Genomic DNA, 23459 nt, shown 5'->3' with positions numbered 1-23459 from the left:
CGTCATTTCTTGGAGGCGATGAGAAGCAAAGAAGATTTTTGTCTTCTTTTATTTTCGGTCTTTTTTTGTCTGTTGCGCGCTCTGATCCTAAAATCTTCCCGGTGTGACAGCGGAGCGACTTCCAGCATCTGACAGCCTGACGCGGGATGGAAACCGTCCACCTCTGACCCATCAACGGGACGACACGTTTCAGGGATATAATAGAGGGGTTGAAAAGGCGCACAATTTATTATTTAAAAGTAGCACTTTAGTAAACAAAAGTCACAGGTAAACGGATCACTGGTTAATAGCCTATTAATAATCAATAGCCGACAGTATAGCGCACTTTTTTTAGCTTCGAAAGACGCACAGATGGGCGGGTAGCGGGGTAAATAAAGCCCGTCCTTAGCTGTTGAATGCATGCCTTTCACACTGGAGTCCTGTGCTGAGCAGCAGAGCCACCTGTGCTGTTGCATTCAAGCCTGACAGCAGCTAAACAAACCACATGGTCTAACTGATGCGCAGACACAGCGGATGACTTCACATGAATAAGTCAGAAGTAAACAGACTCTGCCCTAGATCACTTCACCTGAAGAGATGTGCTGTGAAGCTGCAATTTAGACCGAAAGAAAGCAATAACACTAATATGAGGCAATAGGAAGGTGATGAGTAACTTCTTCTGAAGCCAAAGAGAAGTGGAAACAAGCAAGAGGATAATTCACACTACTTCCAATTGTCGTTCACTCTGGATCTATCAAGCATTGAGCCTCAGGTCATATCTGCAGCACATGAGGGAAAAGTGCAGCTAAATGTTTCCTGTTAAAGGCGTTCATGCATGCAACACTTGACTGCACAATCACTCTTTTGCACGCTGTGTCTTCCATATTCAGCATTAAATTTCTCAGCACCTTCATTTATCTTCCAAAATATATAGTGGATGTCATTTATCACCCAGCCTGTGTGTGTGTCAGGGTTCTGCCATTACTTGGTGCACTCAGTCTCATTGTGGAGCTAATCAAGCCTAAGGGTGTGCCACAGAGTATAAATAGTTGAACAAAGGCCCTTTTGGAGCAGACAAGAGGCTGAAACCTGAAACCCTCAGTGATTCCTCCCTCTGGTAACCATACACGCTCGCACTCTGTGAAGCTGGACAAAGTCTCCAGCGACTCAGAGTGATTTAAGATCCTGAGAGGGTGAGGAGACGAGGCAGTAGGGCTCCCTCACTGCAGGTGCTTAAGAAGACCAAATCAGCAAGAAGATCCACCCACACCTCTCCTCACAGCCCTTGTGTACGAGCTGGAGAAAAAAAAATAAAAGAGGAGGAAAAGAAGAAGAAGACACACCCAGAGTCCTAACAGCCACCTCGTCTTAACTCCCCGACTTTTAGTTTGGGTGTCTTGGAGGTTTCCACCACCTCAGATCTGTCTTGTGTGTCTCACTCTGAAGTGTGTGAGTGTGTGAGTGTGTTTTGATGCCATTGAGAGCTGCCACCAGTCTTATTCCTTCTGTCAGGATGTCTGCAATACAAGAGCTGCTTCTGCTGCTACCTCTGGCCCTCCTGGCTCTTCAAGGTGAGTGGGCACCTTGGGCATGCACACACCACCCACCACTCCCCCGTCCACTGACATTGAGGTGTTTGATGTTGCTCTCTCTCTCTCTCCACCGATGTCTGCTGTGTTTGCAAGGCGACGTTTTCTAGAGTGTGTCACGTTTGTGTACGTGCTTATGGATGTATGGATGTGTGTGTGTGTGTGTGTGTGTGCGCGTGTTTTTTCAGATGCAGATGTGTGATTGTGTGTTTCGTCATTGGGATGGCATTCTTGCTAAAAGCCCAGCTGTTCAGGAGTTGTTTTTTTTCACATTTTAAAAAAATTGTTTTTTTAGAATATTGAGATGAGGCCATGTGGCTGTGTTAAAGAGCACACACACCCTCACACACTCACCCACCCACCCACCCACCCACACACACACACACACGCACACACACACACACACACATTCAGCAGCCGGTTTGTTCCTCTGACATATGTTCACAGTTCTGCAACTAACATTTATTTATCTATTAATATAAATATGTTTCTCATAAATGAACATCTTTATAAATCGGGAGTTTTAATTCAACTCGCAGGGAGTTCAATTTAACACTTTTTCAGAGTTTATATAGTTCTCACGGATTCTGAGTTAAAATTACACTTGAAAAGTGTTAATATTTTAACTCTTTAATAGTGTTAAATATTTGACACCCTTGGTGTTGTTTTATGACACCACATAAGGGCACTTTTTACTCGAAATTGTGTTATTCCTTTTCACTTTGAGTGTTCATTTTTAACGTACATTGTGTTACTTTGACACATTAAAGTGTATTTTTAACCCTAAAATCATGTTATTTCCTTTCACTAATGTGATAATTAACATTCATTGTTTTGTTTTATGATACATTCAAAGTGCATTCTGTCTTTAGCCTAACATACAAGTCACAAAATCTGAAAATCAACTCCAACTGAAGTGAATCGAACTCTGGTGTCAGGTGTTAACATGTAACTCGCTTGATTGACAACGCTGGCAGAGCTTTTTGGTCACGTCAAGTGTTAAAACAACTCCAAAATCAACACTCACCAACTCAAAATTAATGACACTGAAAAAACAACACTACAGATTTTGCTGTGTAGTGACATTAAAATGGTAAAAAGAAAAAAAAGTTTGTAACTTAATTGTAATTCTTAAAGACCAAAGGTCTCAATATATTCAGTCAATACTAAAAAAAAGCTAAATTATCAAAGTAGTTGCTGATTAATTTTCTTTCCATTCACTTATTGATAATCAGGTGAATGGAAGTTTTCAGTGTTGTAATTTCTGCACGACTGATGAGTTGTTGCAAATGTTCCTGTTAATTTTTTCTTCATTTGAAAATGGAAAGTTTGGCTCCTCTACAGCAGCTGCACTCAAATCAAAAAAATATTTTTTTTTTGTAAAATAACATCACAAAAGTGTTTTTAAAAGATAAAATGTCCCTTTAAATTTGTGTCCTCAACCTTTAAACTCTTCCTGCTGCTGTCCATATAGCACAACTCAATTTTCCAGCTTTACAGGAAGCCATTTACTGCCATTTGTTATTTTACAGCACACAAAAAAAAACGTATTCTGCTGAGATGAAAATAGCCCGAGCTACACAATCCATCACCTGTAGGTTACTGTCAGTCTCCTGACACCCACAGGAAGAGTAACTCCGCAGGGAAATCATCTTTAACAAGCCTGTCTCAGGAGATTTACAGCACACGGTCACATCTCTATATTTACGGTCTGTTGGTTTATTTGAAAACAAAACTAAATGTAAAATGATCAACTGGCACTGGAAGGCACTTTAAACAAGATATAGATTTGTTTTTGTACAGTGGCACAATTTAATTTAGAAGACGCTTTTATCCAAAGTGATGTATCATTTGAGATTTTCAAACATCATCAGCTGTGAAACTTGAAGTCATTTTGTGTCTCTTTGAGGTTGCTTTATGTTTCTTTGTGGTCATTTTGAGTCTGTTTCTGGTTGGTCATTTCACTTTGAGTAATATTTTCTGGGTCAAAGGCAACGTGAAGGCCATCTTTTTTATGACCGATATTTACGTTTGTAGTTAACGGTGCCCTGTAGTAGCCGCAGTAATTATGAAGGACGCCAAAATCAAAAGTGACATTATGGAGTAGAAAAGCAAAGCAGGAAGCGAGAATACTTTGAATGGTGCTTATCATCCCATAAGTATGGGCGATTACTTCTTAGTCAGTAGAGCAGGTAATTATCAGCTCATTTAAATATATTCATGTATACTGTTTGGTGGCACCCTCTAGTGGCCGTAGTAATTATGTACGACACGAAGGCAGAAGTGACGAAAGAATTATGAGGAAGTTAGGGAACGATCTTTAAGGGGGGGTTGGATGGGTCAAACAAACCCAGGACTGTAACTAAGGAGACCACCATCCATCCTGTGTGAAACCAAAAGTATAGGATAATATTTTAAGTAAGTTAATTTAACTTCAGTGTGTCTTGTTTTTATGTAAGCAATGTAACTATGTCACTTCCGGTATTAATGTTGTTCTTGTATCTTCTTAACTTATGGCATATATGTGTATTTAAGTGTTTAATACAGTGGCCGTTATATTTAGGTGTCTGGACTTGTTGATCTCCTGCAACTGGTAACGTTGCTATTTTTGGAAACACTCCTATTGGTTGTATTTAAGGGGAGGAACAAACAACCTCTGTGCTTATATGATTTCAAGGACTTCTTGAAACCATACCTACATTAAATAAACCAAAAAGCCTTTTTTATATGGTCCTTTTAAAAAAAAAAAAAACATGCATATGTCAATGCTTTTTTAGTTGCTATCTTGTCACCACAGATTATCTCATTTTAGACACTAAGAGTAAACATTGAGCACAAAAAGGTTGCAATGCATTCAAAGAGAGAGCACTTATCACTGCCAGCCAGCTGCTTTTTGTCTGGCCCTCAGTCTCGCCCACAGCCACACATGCACGTGCCAACACAGCTTCATAATCTTAAAAAGTATAATAATTATAGTAATGTCATTCCAAAAGTAGCAGTATGTCCAGGATATTATGTTGGGACAAGCAGCAGAAAGTTGAGCCAGAAAGCAGATAGTGAGCAAAGAAGAGAAACTTGGCAAGAATAAGAAGGTTACACAACCTCCATTGAGAGAAACACACAGTTTGGTTGAGGAGCCAGAGGGTTAGTTCAGGACTGAAGTCAGTGAGCACATCTGGAGCCAGACGCAGGAGACAGGAAATTGGATAGAATCTCCAACACAAGAGGAAAGGAACAGATTGAGGCTGACAATAAGCAGCTTGCACTTTTTTTTTCTATTCTGACGTGAAAAAAAACAAATGAGATGGAATTGAAGAAGTTTATGGAAGACAGTGGATCTACAAGGAATTAAAAAATATACACAATATACTAAGCTTCAATCCAATACCAATATTACACTGTAAACAATTGTCTTATAAATTAACAGTAAAACACTGACAGCAGGGTTGCCAACACTCCACTGTTAATTGTACAGTTCCTCTACTGTTATTTACTTTACAGTATGTTACTGTGATAAAACCACATACTGAATTACAGAACAATCCTGCATTTCATTGATTTTTACAGTAGACTAAAACACAGTATAGTGCTGAAGCTAGTTGCAATATTGTTGCTGTATACAATGCAGTCATTTTTTGTAAATAGAGCATCAGCATTATATACTGAATGAGTTAATTAAGTAAAATACAGCCATTAATATATATATATATATATATATATATATATATATATATATACACACATATATATACATATATATATATACATATAAAATATATATATAAAATCATATATTTTATGGGAAACGGCAAGCTACCTACAAATATTTCCCCCAGAATGCATTGTTTTCTACAGTATAATACAATTTTAATGAAAAACAGTATGTTACTGTAACAATTTGGCTGTTTTCTTACAGCAATTTTTTACAGTGTAGACTGTGTGAAAGTGACTGGGTCGGTATTTTTATGTGTAATAAGGGAACATTAGGTTTGACTCTGCTTTTCTAACTTTGTAATACAAAATGTAACAAACAATTACATAATAATAACTATAAAGATAGTTTAATGAATTGTTACTATTATTAAAGCATTGTATTAATTGTGCAGTAGCAACTTGGCATAAAACCTTCAAAAATGTACTAAAATTGAAGTATAAAGCTTAAATGCAGCAACAAATTGGTCAAAATTTAAGTGGGAATGTATAACCATATCTATTGTCACTGATAAACAATCCAGCTATCAGCACAATAACAGTAGCAGTATTCAGTCAGAAAAAGAAGGAATAAATGGGACAGTTCGACCCAAGACACAATAAAAAAGACGTAAAGATGTAACCTGTAGCTCATCCTAATAAAGTGAACTTTATTTTTTGCCAAAAAACTTTCCTTTTTTTTCAAAAGTACAGACACGATCACTCACAAGCATAATAGTCAGAGTAGTGTGTCCTTGACAAAACCACATGCAGTCGAAAGGCCTTAACCTTAACTAATGCATGCAGCAGAATGGAGCCATTCAGTCTGCAAATGGCTTGAGCACGAATTTACGGTCACAGAACATCGCTGTCAACAGGATGTTTGAACAACCACACCATCTTCTCTGCCCTGAGCCATTTGGTATTCTGTCCATTCCATCGCTCCCCTCCAGCAAATGCATCTGCACAAATTGGAAATCGTATTACAGAGGAGCTCCTCATCATTTTAAGTGGCAGAGGGAGAACGTAAACTAATTAGGACCACTCAAGTGATGCACTGCAGCAAGTTCCTGAAAACTATTATGTCTGATTTATGGCCTGGCTTTAGGAATTCCCAAGAGATGTGTTCTTAATTACTTCTAATGGTTTGTAGTTATTTTTACAAAAAGTAATGTGCTGGAATTCCTAGGTTTTCGGTGGACAGGACCAGTGTTTTTTTTAGGTCCAACCCTCTTTTTACCAAACTCTCACCAAGTGTTTCTGGTGCCTAAACCGTTTAACATTAACAAGGTGTTTGAAACAGCGATGATTTACAACATGTTGTCACATTTTGTAGGATATCATACTAATCGTGCTGCTTAAGTTTTCGTGGGAGATCATATGATCACGTTCATGCAAATACGCTGTCTTTGATATCGTTTGTGGTTTTGTTGAAGCAGAAGGAACGCACAAAGTACATCCAAAGTGCTTCACATTTCAAAACCAGCAGATCCAGATTTCCTCCTCGCTTACTGCAATTTTCTTTCTCAATGCCTTGGAAGCACAGACTAGAAATTGTGTGGCTATGTACTAGAAAAAGCCTTACTACAGGAGAGCTTAAGTCCTGTCTGCTAATAGTGCTTTTGTGTTGTGAAATCTGTTTGTTTTTTTTCTGTCGTTTTGTCTTTCTCACAAACATGTAGTTTTAGTCGCAGAAAAATAACACGTTAGAATAAAAAATGTTATGAAAGCAGCATTTTAAAAGCTTTTTCCCAACAATTTAAAGCAAATCTTACCATAAAAGTTTAATAATTCAACATAATCAAAACTCTTCATCAAATCTTCTTTTGTTTGTGTGTGCTTTCAACCCCTGATAAAATATTATGTTGTCAGGTTGTGCAAGCCTGTTTTAGAGGATCTATATTTGACCCCCTGAGTACAAACAGCAGGAGTTGTAAACAAGGAGCTCCTGATTGATGCTCTCCATCAGAGTGGCTCAGCAGTCTGAACAAAAACAAGAATGTGATGTTAGAAACTAAAACAGTGGTTCAGTTGTGCCCTGTGCCCCATCTGCAGCTGCCGTCAGATGGATACATTTCTGAATAGAGTCGAATTTTGATCCGATTTGAACTCTTTGTTGCAAAATGTTCTGTTCTAACCTGTCTGATCTGTTGTAACCCACAAATCTGGAGCTTCGCCAATGCAATGCAATGTAATCTAATACACTTCCTGTCTCCTAACTGGGCATGGTCGCCTCTCCAGCCACTTGTTTGGAATTGGCATTGTGAGCGTCAAGAATAATCTATTTATATTTTCCTTTGCCAACATTTGATATTTACACAACTAACCGTCACATTTAGCATTATGAGAATTTGTTAGCTGGGATGTTCATAAATGGTTTTGATGCAGTCTTGCGACACTTTGGGAAATGCTAACGTATCTATGTTGCCAGATCAAGTTAATTTGATCTGATATGTCCATCAGAAAGTTTTCATTTTTGTGACCTGAAGACATCTGACCTGTGAAAAATGGTTCCAATATTTACTTTGGTAACTCCAGGACAAAATGCTCAGTCATAATCTGTGCTCAAGTTCATTTCTCCCGTTAGAATCAATAGACCTGCTGCTCGTCTCCTAAAGGGCCGTGGCGGTAACTAAACTTGACACAGATAAAGGAACTGAGTGCTCAGTGAACCGTCTCGCATCTAAACTGTCTCTGTTTGCAGGCTGCATGCATCCTGCTTGCTTGTGTCACACACATGACAGACAGAAACACACACACACACACACACACACACACACACACCTGAGCCCCTGCTCCAGCTGTGTCACAGAGGTCTGTAGTACCTGGGTGCCCTGTAGCTGCAGGGTGGGAGTCAGAGACAGGAGAGGGGCTTTGAAGGACGGGATGACCTTCCACACAGCTCGATTTCTATTTCATCAGTTCATTTGTTTTTTTTATATTTAAGTGTTTTTGCTCAGTCATTAATAAATGCACTTTTTATTTGCTTAAAAATTTCTCAGTCAGCACTAAAATACCCTCTCATGCTGATGACGTAGCATAATTTGGGACCATGACGTGACGTTAAATGTGACATGTTTGTTACGTAAAGTTTGAATAACTCAACGTTGACTTTGAAAGTCCTGCCTTTGTCTGAGCTGTCCAACCTCCCTACTCAGTCTAAATGGACTTTCTCTGACTTTATACTTTGTCAACTGATTTCCTCCCGAAATAATTACTACAGCCACTGGAGGTTTCTGCCTAAAAAAAACGTAAATTTAAGTCCTCATAAGCTGCTTGTGCAAAACAACCTACAGGGTCCTTTTTTGGGTCGAGGATAGTCTAATTTTTTCCCAATCAGTTCATAAACATTCCTTAAACAGCCCAAAAATACGGTGGCCCTGAGAGCTCACAGCGCTGCAACTTAAGAAAACACATGCAAATACACAAAACACAAGCAAATTGAGAAAACATCTTCATCAATTTGACAACAGAAAATTGCAACATTTAGAAAACGTGCTGCAAAGACCACAACACAACACGATAAGAAAAAAGGCTTGGTCTTGCTAGCCTGCTAACGCTAGCATGCCATCGATTGCCGGCTAACGTAGCTTGCTATGATCGTTATAACGTTGTAACGTTATAATGTTGTAACGTTATCATTACCTTGAAATAACGTGATAATATCATGTCCAGATGTGTGAATCACTTTTAAGTGGCCTCTGGAAACACTTCTGTTGTGTTTTGGTCTTTGCAGCACGTTTTATAAATGCTGCGTTTGTGTTGTGAATTGATGAAGATGTTTTCTCAATTTGCTTGTGTTTTGTGTATTTGCATGTTTTTTCTTAAGTTGCAGCGCTGTGAGCTCTCAGGGCCACCGTACAATAAGCTGTAAAACAGAGATTCCTGCCTTGTACCAAACCATGTTCTCTGTCGGGTAAAACTGCTTGTCTTCCATGCTAAAGAGCGAGCTTACAGGATTTCCACCCAGCCGGACAAATGCAAAAACATTTAACTATTAACAGTCACCAACGATGGAGCTACCTTGTGAACACACAGCTGTGCAGCTTGCTTGTTGGTCATGAGTATTGTGTGCAGAGAATAACACTGCAGAGAGATAGAAGACACGATAAAGACAATGCATCAAAAGCAAAATTAGCTGTTACATGAAAGAGAGAGAGAACAAAGCAGAGTGAGTGGACACCCTGGAGACAGACAGAGAGAAGAGCTCAGAGGGTCACCAACAAGTTCAATAGACTGCTGAGCTGATGATATCTTTGGAAAAGAATGAATGTGCGCCTTGTGTTTCATTCTTCAAAACAGATTCAGATCCAGAACGAAATGTCACTGACATGCAGTACTAAGAGCCTCTGTGCAAAAACAAATTGCAGACAAGAATGCACAGAGCACCTTATGTTTCTGTTGTAAAATAAAAAGGAGACAAGGACTGTATAAATTATTCAAGTTACAGTTAAATATTTGTTCGAGTATGAATACAAACAATGGCTGTGCATCTTACTTTTTAGTGGAAGTCAATGATATTAGTTGGCAACTTTTTAAATCAACCCTGATTTAATAAATCATTTTTAATGCCTTGGATATTTCTCAGACAGCTAACCAATACCATAAACTTAAAACCACTAAAATTATATTGAACAGTGATTGTTTTTTATTCATGATCGTTTTATCCTTGAAGTACAGTTGTTTGTTTTCACTTCAGAATCACCAAAACCACTAAAACAAAGCTTGTAAGTTGAATTTGATTATCATTGTAATCTTGTGTTGAACACTACAAATTCTTCTTCTCTTGATTTTTTGTCTTGTTTTTTTTTGTGCTTTTGAACCAATGGAGCAGCTCTTTCAAGAAGTCATATGACAACAGAAAAGAAGGCAGGGATTCCTCAGGCTTATTCTATGCTGGTAAAAAAAAAAAAAAGAAGGAAGAGTTCTATCACTTTACCAGCTTTGTGAAGTGAAATAAGAAAGACCCTCTCAGAGCTTCAATAGTCTACTTGTTCCAGTGGAAAGTCTCTCGCTCCCTTGGTGTCAGGGGAAATGTCATGGATGCTTGGCATTTCCCCAGGTTATGTTTGCCAACAGTATGCGTGTGTTTATGTCTGTGGTAACCCAGCCATGGAAACAGATGTTGTCCTCCCTCTTATCCAGTTTTCCTTTCTCCCCCTCTCCCTCTCTCTCTTATGGCCAGTTCAGCAAATAACCTTGATCCTTTTTGTATTTCCTCCTGCACCCAGCGACATGCAAAGCTAGCTAACCTCAGTGAGTGGATGGTCTTTTGTGCAGCTAAAGCTATAAGTCAGGTTATTTTGCTTTGTAGGCCTCAGGAATAAACAGCAAGTGAAATGAGGGATTAAGCAGCCAGCCCCCCTGTCAGGAAAAAAAAACCTCCTAATCTGCAATTTCTGGAATATCCGTTGCATAATCCTGAACATCAGTCCACAGATTATGCAATGGATTTGCTTTTTTGGTGCACTGTGTGTCCTGCTGCTGTCTGTGAGAATCGTTGCTGAAGCAGTTTGGTGCCTCTGACTCTGTTTAGTCTGCACTTTGGGTGTGCAGTTCCTTTTGTGTCTGCTTGCATCTTCGTCTCTCTCTCTCTCTCTCTCTTGCTCGCTGTGTCTTTTCACCGTCTTCTTAACTTGCTGTCTCAGCTTCGGACAGTCAGCACCGTCCCTTGCTCACCTTGCACAATCTCACCCCTCGCTGCGTCACCAACCTCCCCCAGGATTACTGCTTCACTGTGTGTGTGTGTGTGTGTGTGTGTGTGTGTGTGTGTGTGTGTGTGTGTGTGTGTACGGCTGTTCCTGCTAGATTTTTTCTACATCCCAGTTCAATCTTTCTGTCCTGCAACTAAAAAGCTCTCACCCACTTTTATTTATGTCCTGCTGTTCATCAAACCTGGGCTTTGTTGTTGTTGTTGTTGTAATGTGTCTCCTCTGTCTGTGTGCCAGATCGAAACTCCTTTCCTCAGAGCAGTCAATATGTCAACCATCTCAACTCTTCTGTGTTTCTCTGCATGGGATGTCTTCCCCTTGTGTCTGTCCGGTGCCTTTCTGTCTCTTTCTGCCTGTCTTTCTGTCTTTTCACACAGTAGAAGTTAATTTGATAGAATGTGTCACAGATCTGAGTCAAAATATCACTGCAAATTAATGTTTAACCAAAGATTTGCTGGTGTTTATTTGCAAAAGTGTCCATAAATTCACATACAAATGCTTTCCTGTGAGGTTTATGGTGATGGAAGACTTTAATCGACCTCTATTGGAAGCAGAGTATAAGTGCATCTTACAGCAGCCTGTAACTAACACAATCACCACAAAAATAAAGTCACATTTGGGATGCACAAGAAAGCTAATTAAAGCAGGGATTAACTGAAAAACATCACCATAATGTACTTTTTTTCACTCACTGCGCTGCTCTAAGTGGTTCAGTAGACATATCTGTGAATGCAATTTGACCCAGGTCTGTTATTATCTAGAAGTCTTTAGCAGAACCACCTCCCAGAAAAACCTGAAAACCCAAGACCTCTGCCTTAATCAAACCCTGTTCTGTAGGTTTAGACACTAAAGTAATTGTGGGTCTCAGGTCTGGGTAAATGCTACAATAAAAGGTGTGTTTTATTGCAATTTTGTTTGTGTTTGGATAGTTTTGGCTGTTGTTTCTATCTGTGATTATAGCATTGCACTCATTAAAGTAAATGCAGAGATCTGAGAAAACTATGATTACGCTACAACAACAATCTGAAAGACAAATGTCCTGATATGGGAGACAGTGAGTCTCCTCCAAGTAGTGAGGGGCTAAGTACTGAATCACTGGAACCTGTTCATTATAAAAGATATATTCAAATTTAATTCAGATACATTGAATCGTTACACCTTATTGTTAACTGAAATATTTGAGTACTACTTTAAGCCCTTAAGGCTAAAGAAGGAACAGGGAGGGCTTAAGCAACTTAGCGACTGTCTGTCACTCAGGGCTCACATTCGTGTGTACATTCAGTGAATTCATCACAGAAGATCCCTCACAGAGTGTTGTATGATAGAGACAGAGACAGGTCAGTAAGGTTTTTGTGGTATTTTCGTTTGAGTTTGTCTAGGTTTCATCATTTTTTGCGGCCGTATGGGCATTAAGTAGACTTGTTGAACAGGGAAGTGACTTAGCGCTTCCTACGTCACCGATTGGCTAATTCACTTGAGTGACGCGAAGGGGCGGATCCAGCAGTGAACCGCCTGATACATGTAGATACTGCTTCTCTGTAGCGTCAGCCCTTGTTGTGTGAAGACCGAATTGGGTAAAGACTAGCGAGTCTTCCTGCGCGAGTCCACCGAGCAAGGACACGGACTGTAAATCACTTTCTACTCCTTTTGTACTCATTCAGGCAACATGTGCTATGACAGCATCCCCATCATTCATGGCTACCGGAAACACAGAATCTGTCGCAGACAAAGCAACACTGAGAATCTTTCCACACTCAGGAAAGCGTCACCCACTCACTCTTCTTTTACCGTATGGAACTGCCAATCAGCTGTAAACAAGACTGAATTCATCCTAGCGCTGGTTAATCTATCGAATTTACAAGTGCTTGCTCTGACTGAAACCTGGATCCGCCCAGAAAACACTGCCTCTTCTCCCACACACCAAGATCTGTTGGACGTGGAGGCGGCACTGGTGCCCTCATTTGCAAAAGCTGGAAATTCACCAAGCTGTCTCTGCTCAGCAACATCTCTTCCTTTGAACACCATGCAATGAGGGTTACATCTCCAGCTAAACTCATTGTTGTCATCATACCGACCGCCAGGGTGCCAACTGGAGAACTTCGTTGTAGAACTTGACATGCTACTCTCGGCCCTGGTTCGAGTCCTACCTATCAGGGAGATCTTTTAGAGTATCTTGGAAGGGAGAAGTGTCCAAACTACAAAACCTTTTCACTGGGGTGCCTCAAGGATCAGTGCTAGGCCCCCTTCTCTTCTCAAATTACACCACCTCTCTTGGCACAATCATCCACAATCATGGCTTCTCATACCATTGTTATGCCGATGATACCCAACTGTTCTTTTCCTTCCCACCAAATGACCCCACAGTCTCAGCCCGCATCTCTGCTTGTCTTGTGGACATTTCCACATGGATGACAGAACATCACCTTCAGCTTAACCTCTCAAAGACGGAGCTCCTTGTCATCCCACCCCATCCCACCTTATATCAGCCTATCAATCTTCAGCTTGGATCCATGCAACCTGTACCCACAGGCTCAGCACGTAACTTGGGTGTCATGATTGATGACCAACTGACCTTCAAGGTTCACGTGTCCTCAATTGCAATCGACACAACTCCTGGTTCAGACCCTCGTGTTATCGCGTTTTGACCACTGCACCTCACTACTGGCGAGTCTTCCTGCTGCACCACCAAGCCTCTGCAGATGATCCTACGTCTGGTCTTCAACCAGCCCGGGAGAGCACATGTCACTCCGCTCCTCATTCTCTGCACTGGCTCCCAGTCATAGCCCGCATCAAATTCAAAGCATTGTCTCTTGCCTACAAAATAGCAACAGGCACAGCGCCTTCTTATCTGAACTCCTTTGTTCAGGTCCATAAACCCTCCCGTCAACTACACTCCTCGAGTGAAAGACGTCTGGCTCCTCCACCGCTGAAGGCCTCAACGTCTTTAACCAGGCTCCTCTGTAGCGCCCCGGTGGTGGCACGAACTTCCAAACTCCATCCGTTCCGCTGAGTCCTTCCCAATCTTTAAGAAGAGAATGAAGACCAACTCTTTACTGAACACCTTCACTCTTGATCTTCACTGACAACTATGACAACTTAGTTTTAGGCTACAAAACTAACTTCTTAAAAGTCTTCCTGGTTTGGCGTTATAAAAGATAGTGTTAAAAGTAAAATAAATGCTGGAAGGGAAGTTATTACAAGGATGATGGAAGAACTGGAAGACATATAGTTATGTTGGTAACTAAAAAAAAGTGTGATGCATTAAAAAAAAAAAAGCATCATAACTCCTGAGTAACCAGGTGGTACTTGCGCGCTTGAATCTTAAACTCATGTCTCTTCAGAGATGTTACTGTGTTATAACCGATAGGAATGATGTCCAAAAGCTGTGTTAGCCTTAATGTATTGAGCCGACCCATTAGGCCCTAATGAAATGCAATCCTTTATCAATGCATGTCGCATTTGCAGCCATTGACTGTACTAGCTTGTATGTGGCTCAGGTAAAATCATTTGAGATTTTCTTAACTGCTGTTAAACTAAACTTCCTCAACTAAATGTGAAATTAAATTAATTAAGTTCTGGTTTAGTCGTTTCGGGTCCAGCTGGGTTTTGGGTCTGTGTTTGGTTTTAAATGCACGGGGTCTATCGAAATACAACAGCAATGCATCCATTTACTTGGGGATTATATTTTGGGGTCTGTGACATTATGTTTCTTAACTGTCTCCTTTTCCTTCCCTTTTCTCTCTCTGCAGTGCATCAGGCCACTTCCCTCCTGCTTCCCCATCTCCCCATGCTTTTGCAGAAATGGCTGTTGCAACTAATCCTGTTCTAACTTTCTCTTTCTTTCCTCCTCCCTCATTCCTCCCCTCCATGTTTCTCCGAAGTGTGGTAGTATTTCTCTCCATGCGATTCTTGTGAAAGTCTCACTTTGCTGCTGCAATGTTTGTATCCAAGAGAGATAAAAGAAATACTTTAGCTTTAGAATACATTTTTGGACATGACGCAATGGATGGTGAATCTCTGTGAATCTCAACCAAACTTTTATTGATTTGAGTTCATTTGATGAGCGTTGTATTTCCTGTCCTCTCCTTCATCTCCCTCCCCCTCCATCCCACATCTTACGATTCGAAACAAACACATCCCCAGAGGTCAAAGTTGAGAATAGCACAAGATCATTGGTTGAGAGCCATGCTGAGGCCTCAGTGGAAACTGCAAGGTGCAGTGTGAGAAAGAAACATTTGGAGTTACAGGTGTGTTACTCCCGGCTGATGAGAAGTATTTTGTCATGATGATGATGGCATATATAGACGCACACTTCTATATATGAATTAGCTCAGTTACCGATTGACAGAATGCAAGAAACTAATATGGCACACTGCAACCTGTTTATTTCCACTCAGATTCTCACACCAAAAACACCTAAATTACTACGAAACTAAAAACAGAACAATGTATGTATTGAAATGATGAGTGGAAATAAAAAAAATGCAAGATTTTGTTTTTTCAAATGCATGCAATGAGCATTGGGAGTAAGCACGCAGAAATAAGAAGGTTTAGACAGTTTGCCTGAAAGTATTGAGATACTGTAAAACACCAGAGCTCTGCCCGTGTATCAACATCTCCATCAAGTCATGGGTACATGAAAAAAAAGGAATGATGGCCGCTTACGGCTGTTACCTGTCTAATAGCATTAAAGTGACACTGGAGGGTTTTAAATGTGTTTTTCATCCTTTCCGCTCTCTAGCATCTCTGTGCCGAGGTGCTTGCGTGGAGGTGGACTCAGAAACAGAGGCCGTGGATGGTGACGAGTTCAAACTGGGCTGCATCTCCTGTAAGAGTAGGGGCGAGGTGCAAGCTGTCGCAAGTGTCGTCTGGCGCTTCAAGGCTGATGGGAAGGAGTGGTCCAATGTGAGTAGTAATAAGATATTAGGATGATCGTGTGCGGGAAGCTACTTAGTTACTTCACACTAGTTGAGAGAAATCTAGTTTGGTAAGTAAACTTAGTTTAAACTACTGATTATAAAAATGATTAAATTGTACATATACCTCAAAGTTCATACTCCCAAATAATTGTCAGTATACAGTTCAGAATGTTTTTGAGCTTATTATCCGAAAAAAAAGTTTGACACATCGTACTTGATTACAGATGCTGATCTTGGATTAAATATTGATATTATCAGCATTCCATTAAGTGTGTGAGTGTGTGTGTGTGTGTGATTTTCACATATAAAAAATATCTGGCTTTTGTATTATCTGACCAAAACTAAAATGGTTTTGGAAAAAAATACCCGTCCATTTGAGCTATGAATAATGTTACACATTATATAACACAGGCATGCCTGGTTTGGATGAAAGAAAGAGGGGGTGGGGCTGTCAAAGAGGGTTCAATTACAGAAGCTATGGTGAATAATAATAATGATAATAATAATAAAAACATTACTTTCCTTTATGGCCCAATTTATACTTTGAACTTTCAGTAGTTTAACTACACAAAAATGGCAAAAGAGTCATTTGAATCACTACATAAATATACATGCAGTTGAACCAGCAAGCTACTGCAAAATGTAGTCCAACTACAAGTTCAATTACATGTATTTCACTGCTCCCAACACCGAGTACGAATTGCTTAACTCCGGATTCGATGCCACCATGATTGTTCTCTCCCTTACATAATAACTTATCGTGTGTCAAGATAAAGCAATAGATAAAATCAGCTTAAAGGCCCAAATATATCCATTACTACAGTCTATTTTTTTTTTTCTGGTAAACAGCTACAATGCATTTATCATGAGAGAGATAGATGGAGAGCAGAGTCTTTTTATGGCAGGCTTCCCTCCAGTGTGTCGACTGGAAGACAACACTAATTCTTCAGAACCAAGCAGCCCTCCCGAGGCAGAGCAAAGAGCCCATTATGGTTTTTTCCTCCAGCAGCAGAGATCCCATTAGCCTTCAGCCACCATTTAGAATCGTATGTATGTATCCACTAATTCACCAGGAAGTGCAGAGGTGAGGCTGTAACTGCAGCTCGGTCAATACAGAAAAAACAGCAGTAGTGGTGATGTGGAGACCAGCTGTCTGCACAAGGATGGCAAGAGAACTGGACTAAGAATATTAATTCATCTGCACAGAATCAGTTTGTTTTTACACCTACGAGTATCCAAGAGGAAATTTATGTTGTAGTTTTATTTATTCAAATGTGTATATAAATGAGACGACAAGCCAAAAGACTAATAGTCAGATCCAAAAACAGGAGGAAAGTCACACTTGGGGCTCTATTTAAACAATCTATATAGTCTAAAGTGCACAACGCAAGTGCATTTAGGGCGTGTCCAATTCCACTTTAGCTGGTTAAAGGACGAATGTTCCAGGGGCAAAGTAAGGCACAAGAGGCAAAGGGGTTGTATATGTCTCTACATTATTAATAGGTGTGTTTTGGGCACATTATGAATGGAACCAATCAGAATGGCATGTCCCATTCCATGTGAATCTGCATATGAGCAAATGCACTGATAACCTGAAGAGGAGGAATGCTGCTGTGTGTGTACATGCTTTGAGAACCCTGTGCACCCTTTAAGAAACAGGAAAATACTGCACCATTGACTTTAGACCAGACTTTTGTTGGTCAGTGGTGACACAAATCACACACACACAAATCACACACACACACACACACACACACACACACACACACACACACACACACACACACGGCCTCAATGGAAGTATAAGTATGCTTCAAGTATCTCAAAGTTAATTTTCACTCCATATCAAAATTAAATAATGGAAACTTATTCATCAGCTTAAACATTTGCAACAATACAAACTGTTGTTAGAAAATTGATTACAACAGGGAGAAACACTAGTATGGTTTGTTTGTAGTATGTTTGTTGAATGATTTTTTTCTTTATGTCTATTTTGCTTTGCCTCATTTTTAAACAAAAGCCCATTTTGTAATTATCTTACAGTTTTACAAGTATGAAGATAAAATGGGCATCATCTTTGACCCTCGTTTCTCTAACCGTCTGACCTGGAGCGGAAGCAAAAATACCACTGACCTTCAGGATGGCTCCATCCTCATCCTCAATGTGACCCTGAATGACACTGGAACCTACGAGTGCATATTCAACCGCACCCTCAAATACGAAAATAACTACCAACATTTTACCAGTGCCACCAAGACTATCAAAATGAGAGTGGTGTCACAAGGTAAGGACAGAGAGAAGGGACGTTGTACTGTCTCTTTGAGCTGGAAAGAGGGAAACTTAATTAGCTAATTCAAGCTAAATTTAACTAATTTAATGCTGTGATTCAGTTGCCTTGTTTTTAGCCACTACCAGCCGGACACAGCAGACAAACAAAGTTTGACAAACAAAGTTTGTCTGCTCGCTGGTTTATGCAGTGGAAGCAGATAAAGAGACATTTTTTTATCCAGAGATGGTAGAGACCAAAACAAATACAAAGCAAGTGATTATTGGACTTACATTTGACACAGTGACAGAAACACGAGTCCAAATAAATAATGTAGCTTGTAGCTTGTAGCTTTATAACTACTAGATGAGTAAAATGTTTACCATATTAACACTATGTAATTTTATGGCTGTGTTTACGGTTTTTGTGCTCCCCCCAGGAAGCTTCCAGCAGAATCTGTTTATAGCTAAAAGAAATCTGTAAAAATCTAAACTTTAGGAAACTTTAATGACTAGCAGGTGAACATAGTGGAGCATTTAACCTATACTTTAACTGAAACTGCCAGATATTTTCTTCAGGAGTCGATGCAGATTAAAGAACTGACGTGATTCAATCGTGAACACTAGTCTTACATTCACCGGGTGGCCACAAGTTTGCCACATTGACTTAAAAGGTGATAATAGGTTGTGGTTAGAGCTTGTTTCTCTGCCCTGAGGTGGCTATTAAGAAAAATATTAATGCATGGAAGTGTAGTTTTACTTTTAATTAATGAATTGGTGCACCCACTTAAATAAAGCGGCTGCGTTATGTAACAAGTGTGTAAATTTGCACAGCGATGCTTGGTACACTGAATTATTATTACTTTAATCCTGCAGATTATTATTATCAACCTACATACATGTGGGGCTTTCGCAGCAAGACACTGACCCCTTGTGGACATTAACTGTACCTGCAGAAGGATGCAGGAATGATTCATGTTGCTCGGGAATTCATGATTTACAACTCATATTGTTTAAAAAAATGTATGGCCTGATACAAATTGAATCTAAGATCCTTTCTATAAGCAGATTTACACAATAGTTTATCTTACCTCCCTCTCTCTCTCTCTCTCTCTCTAGTCACCAGGGGAATGGCATCTATCTTGTCTGAGGTGATGATGTATGTCTCCATCATCGGGCTGCAGGTATGGCTCGTGGTGGAGATGATTTACTGCTACAGGAAGATCGCAGCAGCAGGAGAGGAAGCTCTGAGAGAGAGCGCGTGAGTTAAACTTGTTATAAATAACAAACACAGACAGCCTCTCTCCAGTGCCAATCCTCCATTTCCACATCCTGCTGGGCCGTCCAAATGTCCTGACTTCCCGCCTTCATCACTTTAACCTTTGTTTTTACCTTCCTGTCACTGTTGGGAAAGCAGAGACACAACCTGCTTCCATCTGCTCTTTTCAAATTAACTTATATTTTTTTATTTTCCCTCACTGAACTGATATCTTATTCTGACTCACTGACTATCTGTTTCTCCTTTCCACCACTCTTTTTCCTTCAGGTCGGAGTATTTAGCTATAGCATCGGAAAGTAAAGATAATTGTGCAGGTGTACAAGTGGCAGAATAGCACCGGTAGGTCTGGTGTTTCACTAAACTTCTCTTCTGAATTCAGTTTCTTCTTCATTGTTCTCTGTATTTATTTTTACAAAGCATGCACAAATACACCTGTAGTATTATTACCATCACTCGGGGGAAACTGGGTTGAAAGCATCCTTCTAATACTTGTAATATTTTATAATATTAAAGGTATAATATGCAGGAATTTCTCCTAAAAAACAATGTATAGACTCATAAAAAACAATCCTTCTCAATCATCAATTATTCACAATTTAAATTCTAAATTTCCATTTCAGTTATTAAAATCAAAAGCAGGATTCATGACCCTTAAAGTTTGAATATATGTCCTTAGTATGGTACATTCCCAAAAAATATGACAGTTATATCACATTTTACACTATGTGATTGATCTTTTTCATGAAAAAAACTAATGACCAGTGATCTGTTGATATTTACGAATCAAGACTCGATAGTTTAACAGTGGTATAGCCATCAGTGCTTTGAGGGGATGGAAAGTCCAATCAAATTGTAGATGTGGAGAAAGTGTGCACAAAGGGTGATACGGAGCAACGTCCTAAACATGGCTAAATTAAAAGAAAAAAGAAAATACAGGCAGAGGGTCTCTGTAGATGCAGACACCACCACCAGTGGTGGAAAGTAAATAAGTACATTTACTCAAGTACTATTTTGAGGTACTTGTACTTTACTTGAGTATTACCATTTGTAATTTTATACTTCTACTCCACTACATTTTGAGGCAAATATTGTACTTTTTACTCTAAAAACTCTATAGTTACTTTTAAGGCCGAGATTTAACATAAAAATACATTTAAAGGGATTCGACTTTTTTTTATTTGAAATTAAACCTCATAACAGTATGTCAAGTAGTAAAAATAATCCCTGTTTCTATATTTGTAATTTGTAATATATAAAACAATCTGAGTGGCGGCATTCTGCATAACAAGTACTTCTGATACTTTAAGTACATTTTGATGCTGATACTTTTGTACTTTTACTTAAAGTAAAACAGTAAGTTTTGAATGCAGGACTTTTACTTGTAGTGGAGTAAATTCACAGTGTGGTATTAATACTTTTACTTAAGTAAGTAATCTCAGTACATCTTCTACCACACACCTCTTGTGGGTCACAATAGCTGATTTAGGGGGATTATTTTTGTATATAAAATGTATTTTAAGGATTATACCGCAGTATACCTCTAAATTTAGATTATATATATAAAGCTTTCTTTCTGCAAACTAGTGTAATTGTTGGCAAGTTACTGCATTTTGTCTTTTACATGATTAATTTTCCTGACAGTTTTGTGTTTTTTTACTTCAGCTCGAGGAAGAATTCAAGACGACTTGTTTGAGGAATCTCACATTCCTGGTTTCTATAGCCCTCTCCTCTCAGCGTCCCTAATGTTCTGACATCTTCCCCACAAGATGGATGGATGAAACCACAGAGAGGAGAAAGAGAATCATAAACAAAATAGGGTTTTTAAGAGACTCTCTGCTAAAGGATGGAAACTGACCCATATCCGGTTCTGAGGGACAGGAGGGATTCATCCAGCCGAGGTCCAACGGGACAGAGAGAGAGGATTGAACTGTATATAGGTGTACATGTATGCACAGATAATCTTATATAGATATTATAGGCCTATATTATATATTCACAATATGCATGCTTATGAGCTAAACAACCAACATCATGCTTCTGATTTTCAGTCATGGTTTTAGGATTTGTTTAATCTGTTGTGTCAAATTTAAATTGTTTTTTGTTGTTTTATTAAGTCGACTCTTAATGTATCAGTGTTTCCTTTGTCCTAGAATTTACAGAGGAAACGCTGCTGCAACAGCTGATATTTGTGATGTATCGTTTTGACCAGTCATAATGCTAAAATATATCTGTAAGTAAGTATTTGGTAGAATCTAATCAAAATCCACCTGAAAAAATCTCAGAAAACTGGATTTTTTTGTCAAAGTGGTACTCAGTGAATGAAAAATAGAAAGGGAAACATAAAAGGTCACACATGCTAGTATCCATCTTTTAGGGACATCCATCAACATTTTTATTAGCTGAATTAATTAGGAAACCACTGTCAAGGGTCCAATCCGAGCTGACAAGATTTGCCTACAAATTTTTATCAAGCTAGTTATGAAAATGTGAGACAAATTGTTTCTCTTGGACAGTTGTGTCTGCAGGTTTGAACACAACAACTCGACAGTAATGTGAGGGACCACCGAGACAAATATCAGCTGTATTAAATGTGAATTCTCCTAAATGTTTAGGTCATCACTGGACTGTGTTTGATGAAAATTATTATTCTTATCAGCTACCAAAATTTTTTTAAACATGCATAATAAGTCTATTGTTTTTTTTTACATTACTTTTTGCACTGGGGAAGCAACTGAGATAATCTCACTTCACTTCTCAGACAACACAGTGATGTTTTACTGTGTAAAGTGAAAAATTAGCCATAAAAATGTTAGTTTGTGAGTGTGAGTTTGTGTGCAACAAGCAACAATTTCAGTGGATTTCCCTTTTAATACTTAATTTTTCAGCAGACCACCACCCCATTTAATGGAATACGACACCAGCAAAATGATCATGTATACATCAATTACTCAGCCCATGTTACCTTGAAGTCTTGAAGAAAACTTTCATTCTTGATCAGCTAAAGTAGATACTTTGTTTAACAACTGAGAAAGCATACCAGTTTACTAAGTCATGTGCTCAGTATTTCCAAAAACATGCATTTTTGCTAAAACCTCTGTTTAAACACTTTTTCTTCAACTCAGTCACCACTTGTGAAGTAGTGAGGACATGACCAGATAAATGAGATTATACTGCACAAGATGTGTGTTGTCATAGGATGTTTTGATGCAGTTTTTGTTATTAACACGCCTCCCCCATTTACTTCAATTCATCTAGAGTTTTCTCTGTGTTTGGATTCTTCGTGGAGGCACGTGAAAAAAACAAAGTTTACTTCAGAGACTCAAGATAATATGTGGGTGAAGTTGTCCTCTAAACTGGATATGTGTTGCAGAGCGCTCCCTCTTGTGGTGGGACCAAACATTGCCCCTGAAGCCAAAGTGCCACTTCCTGTGACATATGTTGCAGACTTTATTGCACCAGACAAATTGTAGCACACAAACACAAAGGGAAAAGAAGCTTTACCATTTAATCCAAAGTGATATGAAAAGTGTTACTAGATTTGTCTACAGTAGAAACTGTTCCGCTGTTGTGTCATTTCATACAAACTTCTTCATGTTTTTGTAGAAATTTAAGGGCTTATTAATATATCTAACTGCTGTCTGCAAACTTACCACAACACCTGTCTAGTGTGCCTCCCAGGGTGAAGCCAGCTGAAACTAACAAGGAAAGAGGTTAAGGCTTGTTTAAAAAAATCCTTAATATTTATAAAAAACATAAAACAAAACTGTGCTTACTTTATTTATCCAGTGATGGACAGTCGCTGAACACTAGATGGCAGCCAGACACTGCCACTCTGCATGTCTACAGTTCATCTCTTTTGTACCAAAACTGATACATTCTGAGATACTGAAAGGGGAACAAAGTTTATACAGATTAAATGCATGCTTATGGATGGAAAAAGCAAAGCATAGTACAAACACAGAATGTCCAATGAGATGCTTTATAAAAAAAACCCTGAAGATAAAGAAGATAAAATAAATAATATCTC

At 39.1% G+C, this 23459-nt stretch overlaps 1 protein-coding gene across 2 annotated transcripts; it reads left to right on the top strand.

Annotated features, from left to right (window-relative positions):
- Window positions 1-22119, top strand: scn1ba (sodium channel, voltage-gated, type I, beta a). Of its 2 annotated transcripts, XM_059338940.1 has the most exons (6): window positions 1-1550; window positions 15711-15874; window positions 17932-18172; window positions 19273-19414; window positions 19700-19771; window positions 21095-22119. In XM_059338940.1, exons 1-5 carry the CDS (start codon window positions 1451-1453, stop codon window positions 19764-19766), a joined length of 714 nt encoding a protein of 237 aa, XP_059194923.1. In that variant the 5' UTR covers window positions 1-1450; the 3' UTR covers window positions 19767-19771; window positions 21095-22119. The 2 variants fall into 2 exon arrangements, with proteins under 2 accessions (XP_059194923.1, XP_059194924.1); XM_059338941.1 differs by lacking the exon at window positions 19700-19771.
- The last annotated feature ends 1340 nt before the right edge of the window (window positions 22120-23459 follow it).

Source organism: Centropristis striata, chromosome 8 (genome assembly GCF_030273125.1).
Source record: "Centropristis striata isolate RG_2023a ecotype Rhode Island chromosome 8, C.striata_1.0, whole genome shotgun sequence".
NCBI classification, from domain to species: Eukaryota; Metazoa; Chordata; class Actinopteri; order Perciformes; family Serranidae; genus Centropristis; species Centropristis striata.
Note: the sequence above shows the minus strand (reverse complement) of the source record. Positions and strands in the feature narration are given on the sequence as shown.

What these genes read in the sequence shown, in the direction of transcription:
- scn1ba (XM_059338940.1), top strand. Translation starts at nt 1,451, where the DNA reads ATGCCATTGAGAGCTGCCACCAGTCTTATTCCTTCTGTCAGGATGTCT. An exon ending in GGCCCTCCTGGCTCTTCAAG is followed by an intron (nt 1,551 to 15,710) that starts GTGAGTGGGCAC and finishes TCCGCTCTCTAG; the next exon opens with CATCTCTGTGCCGAGGTGCT. An exon ending in AATGAGAGTGGTGTCACAAG is followed by an intron (nt 18,173 to 19,272) that starts GTAAGGACAGAG and finishes CTCTCTCTCTAG; the next exon opens with TCACCAGGGGAATGGCATCT.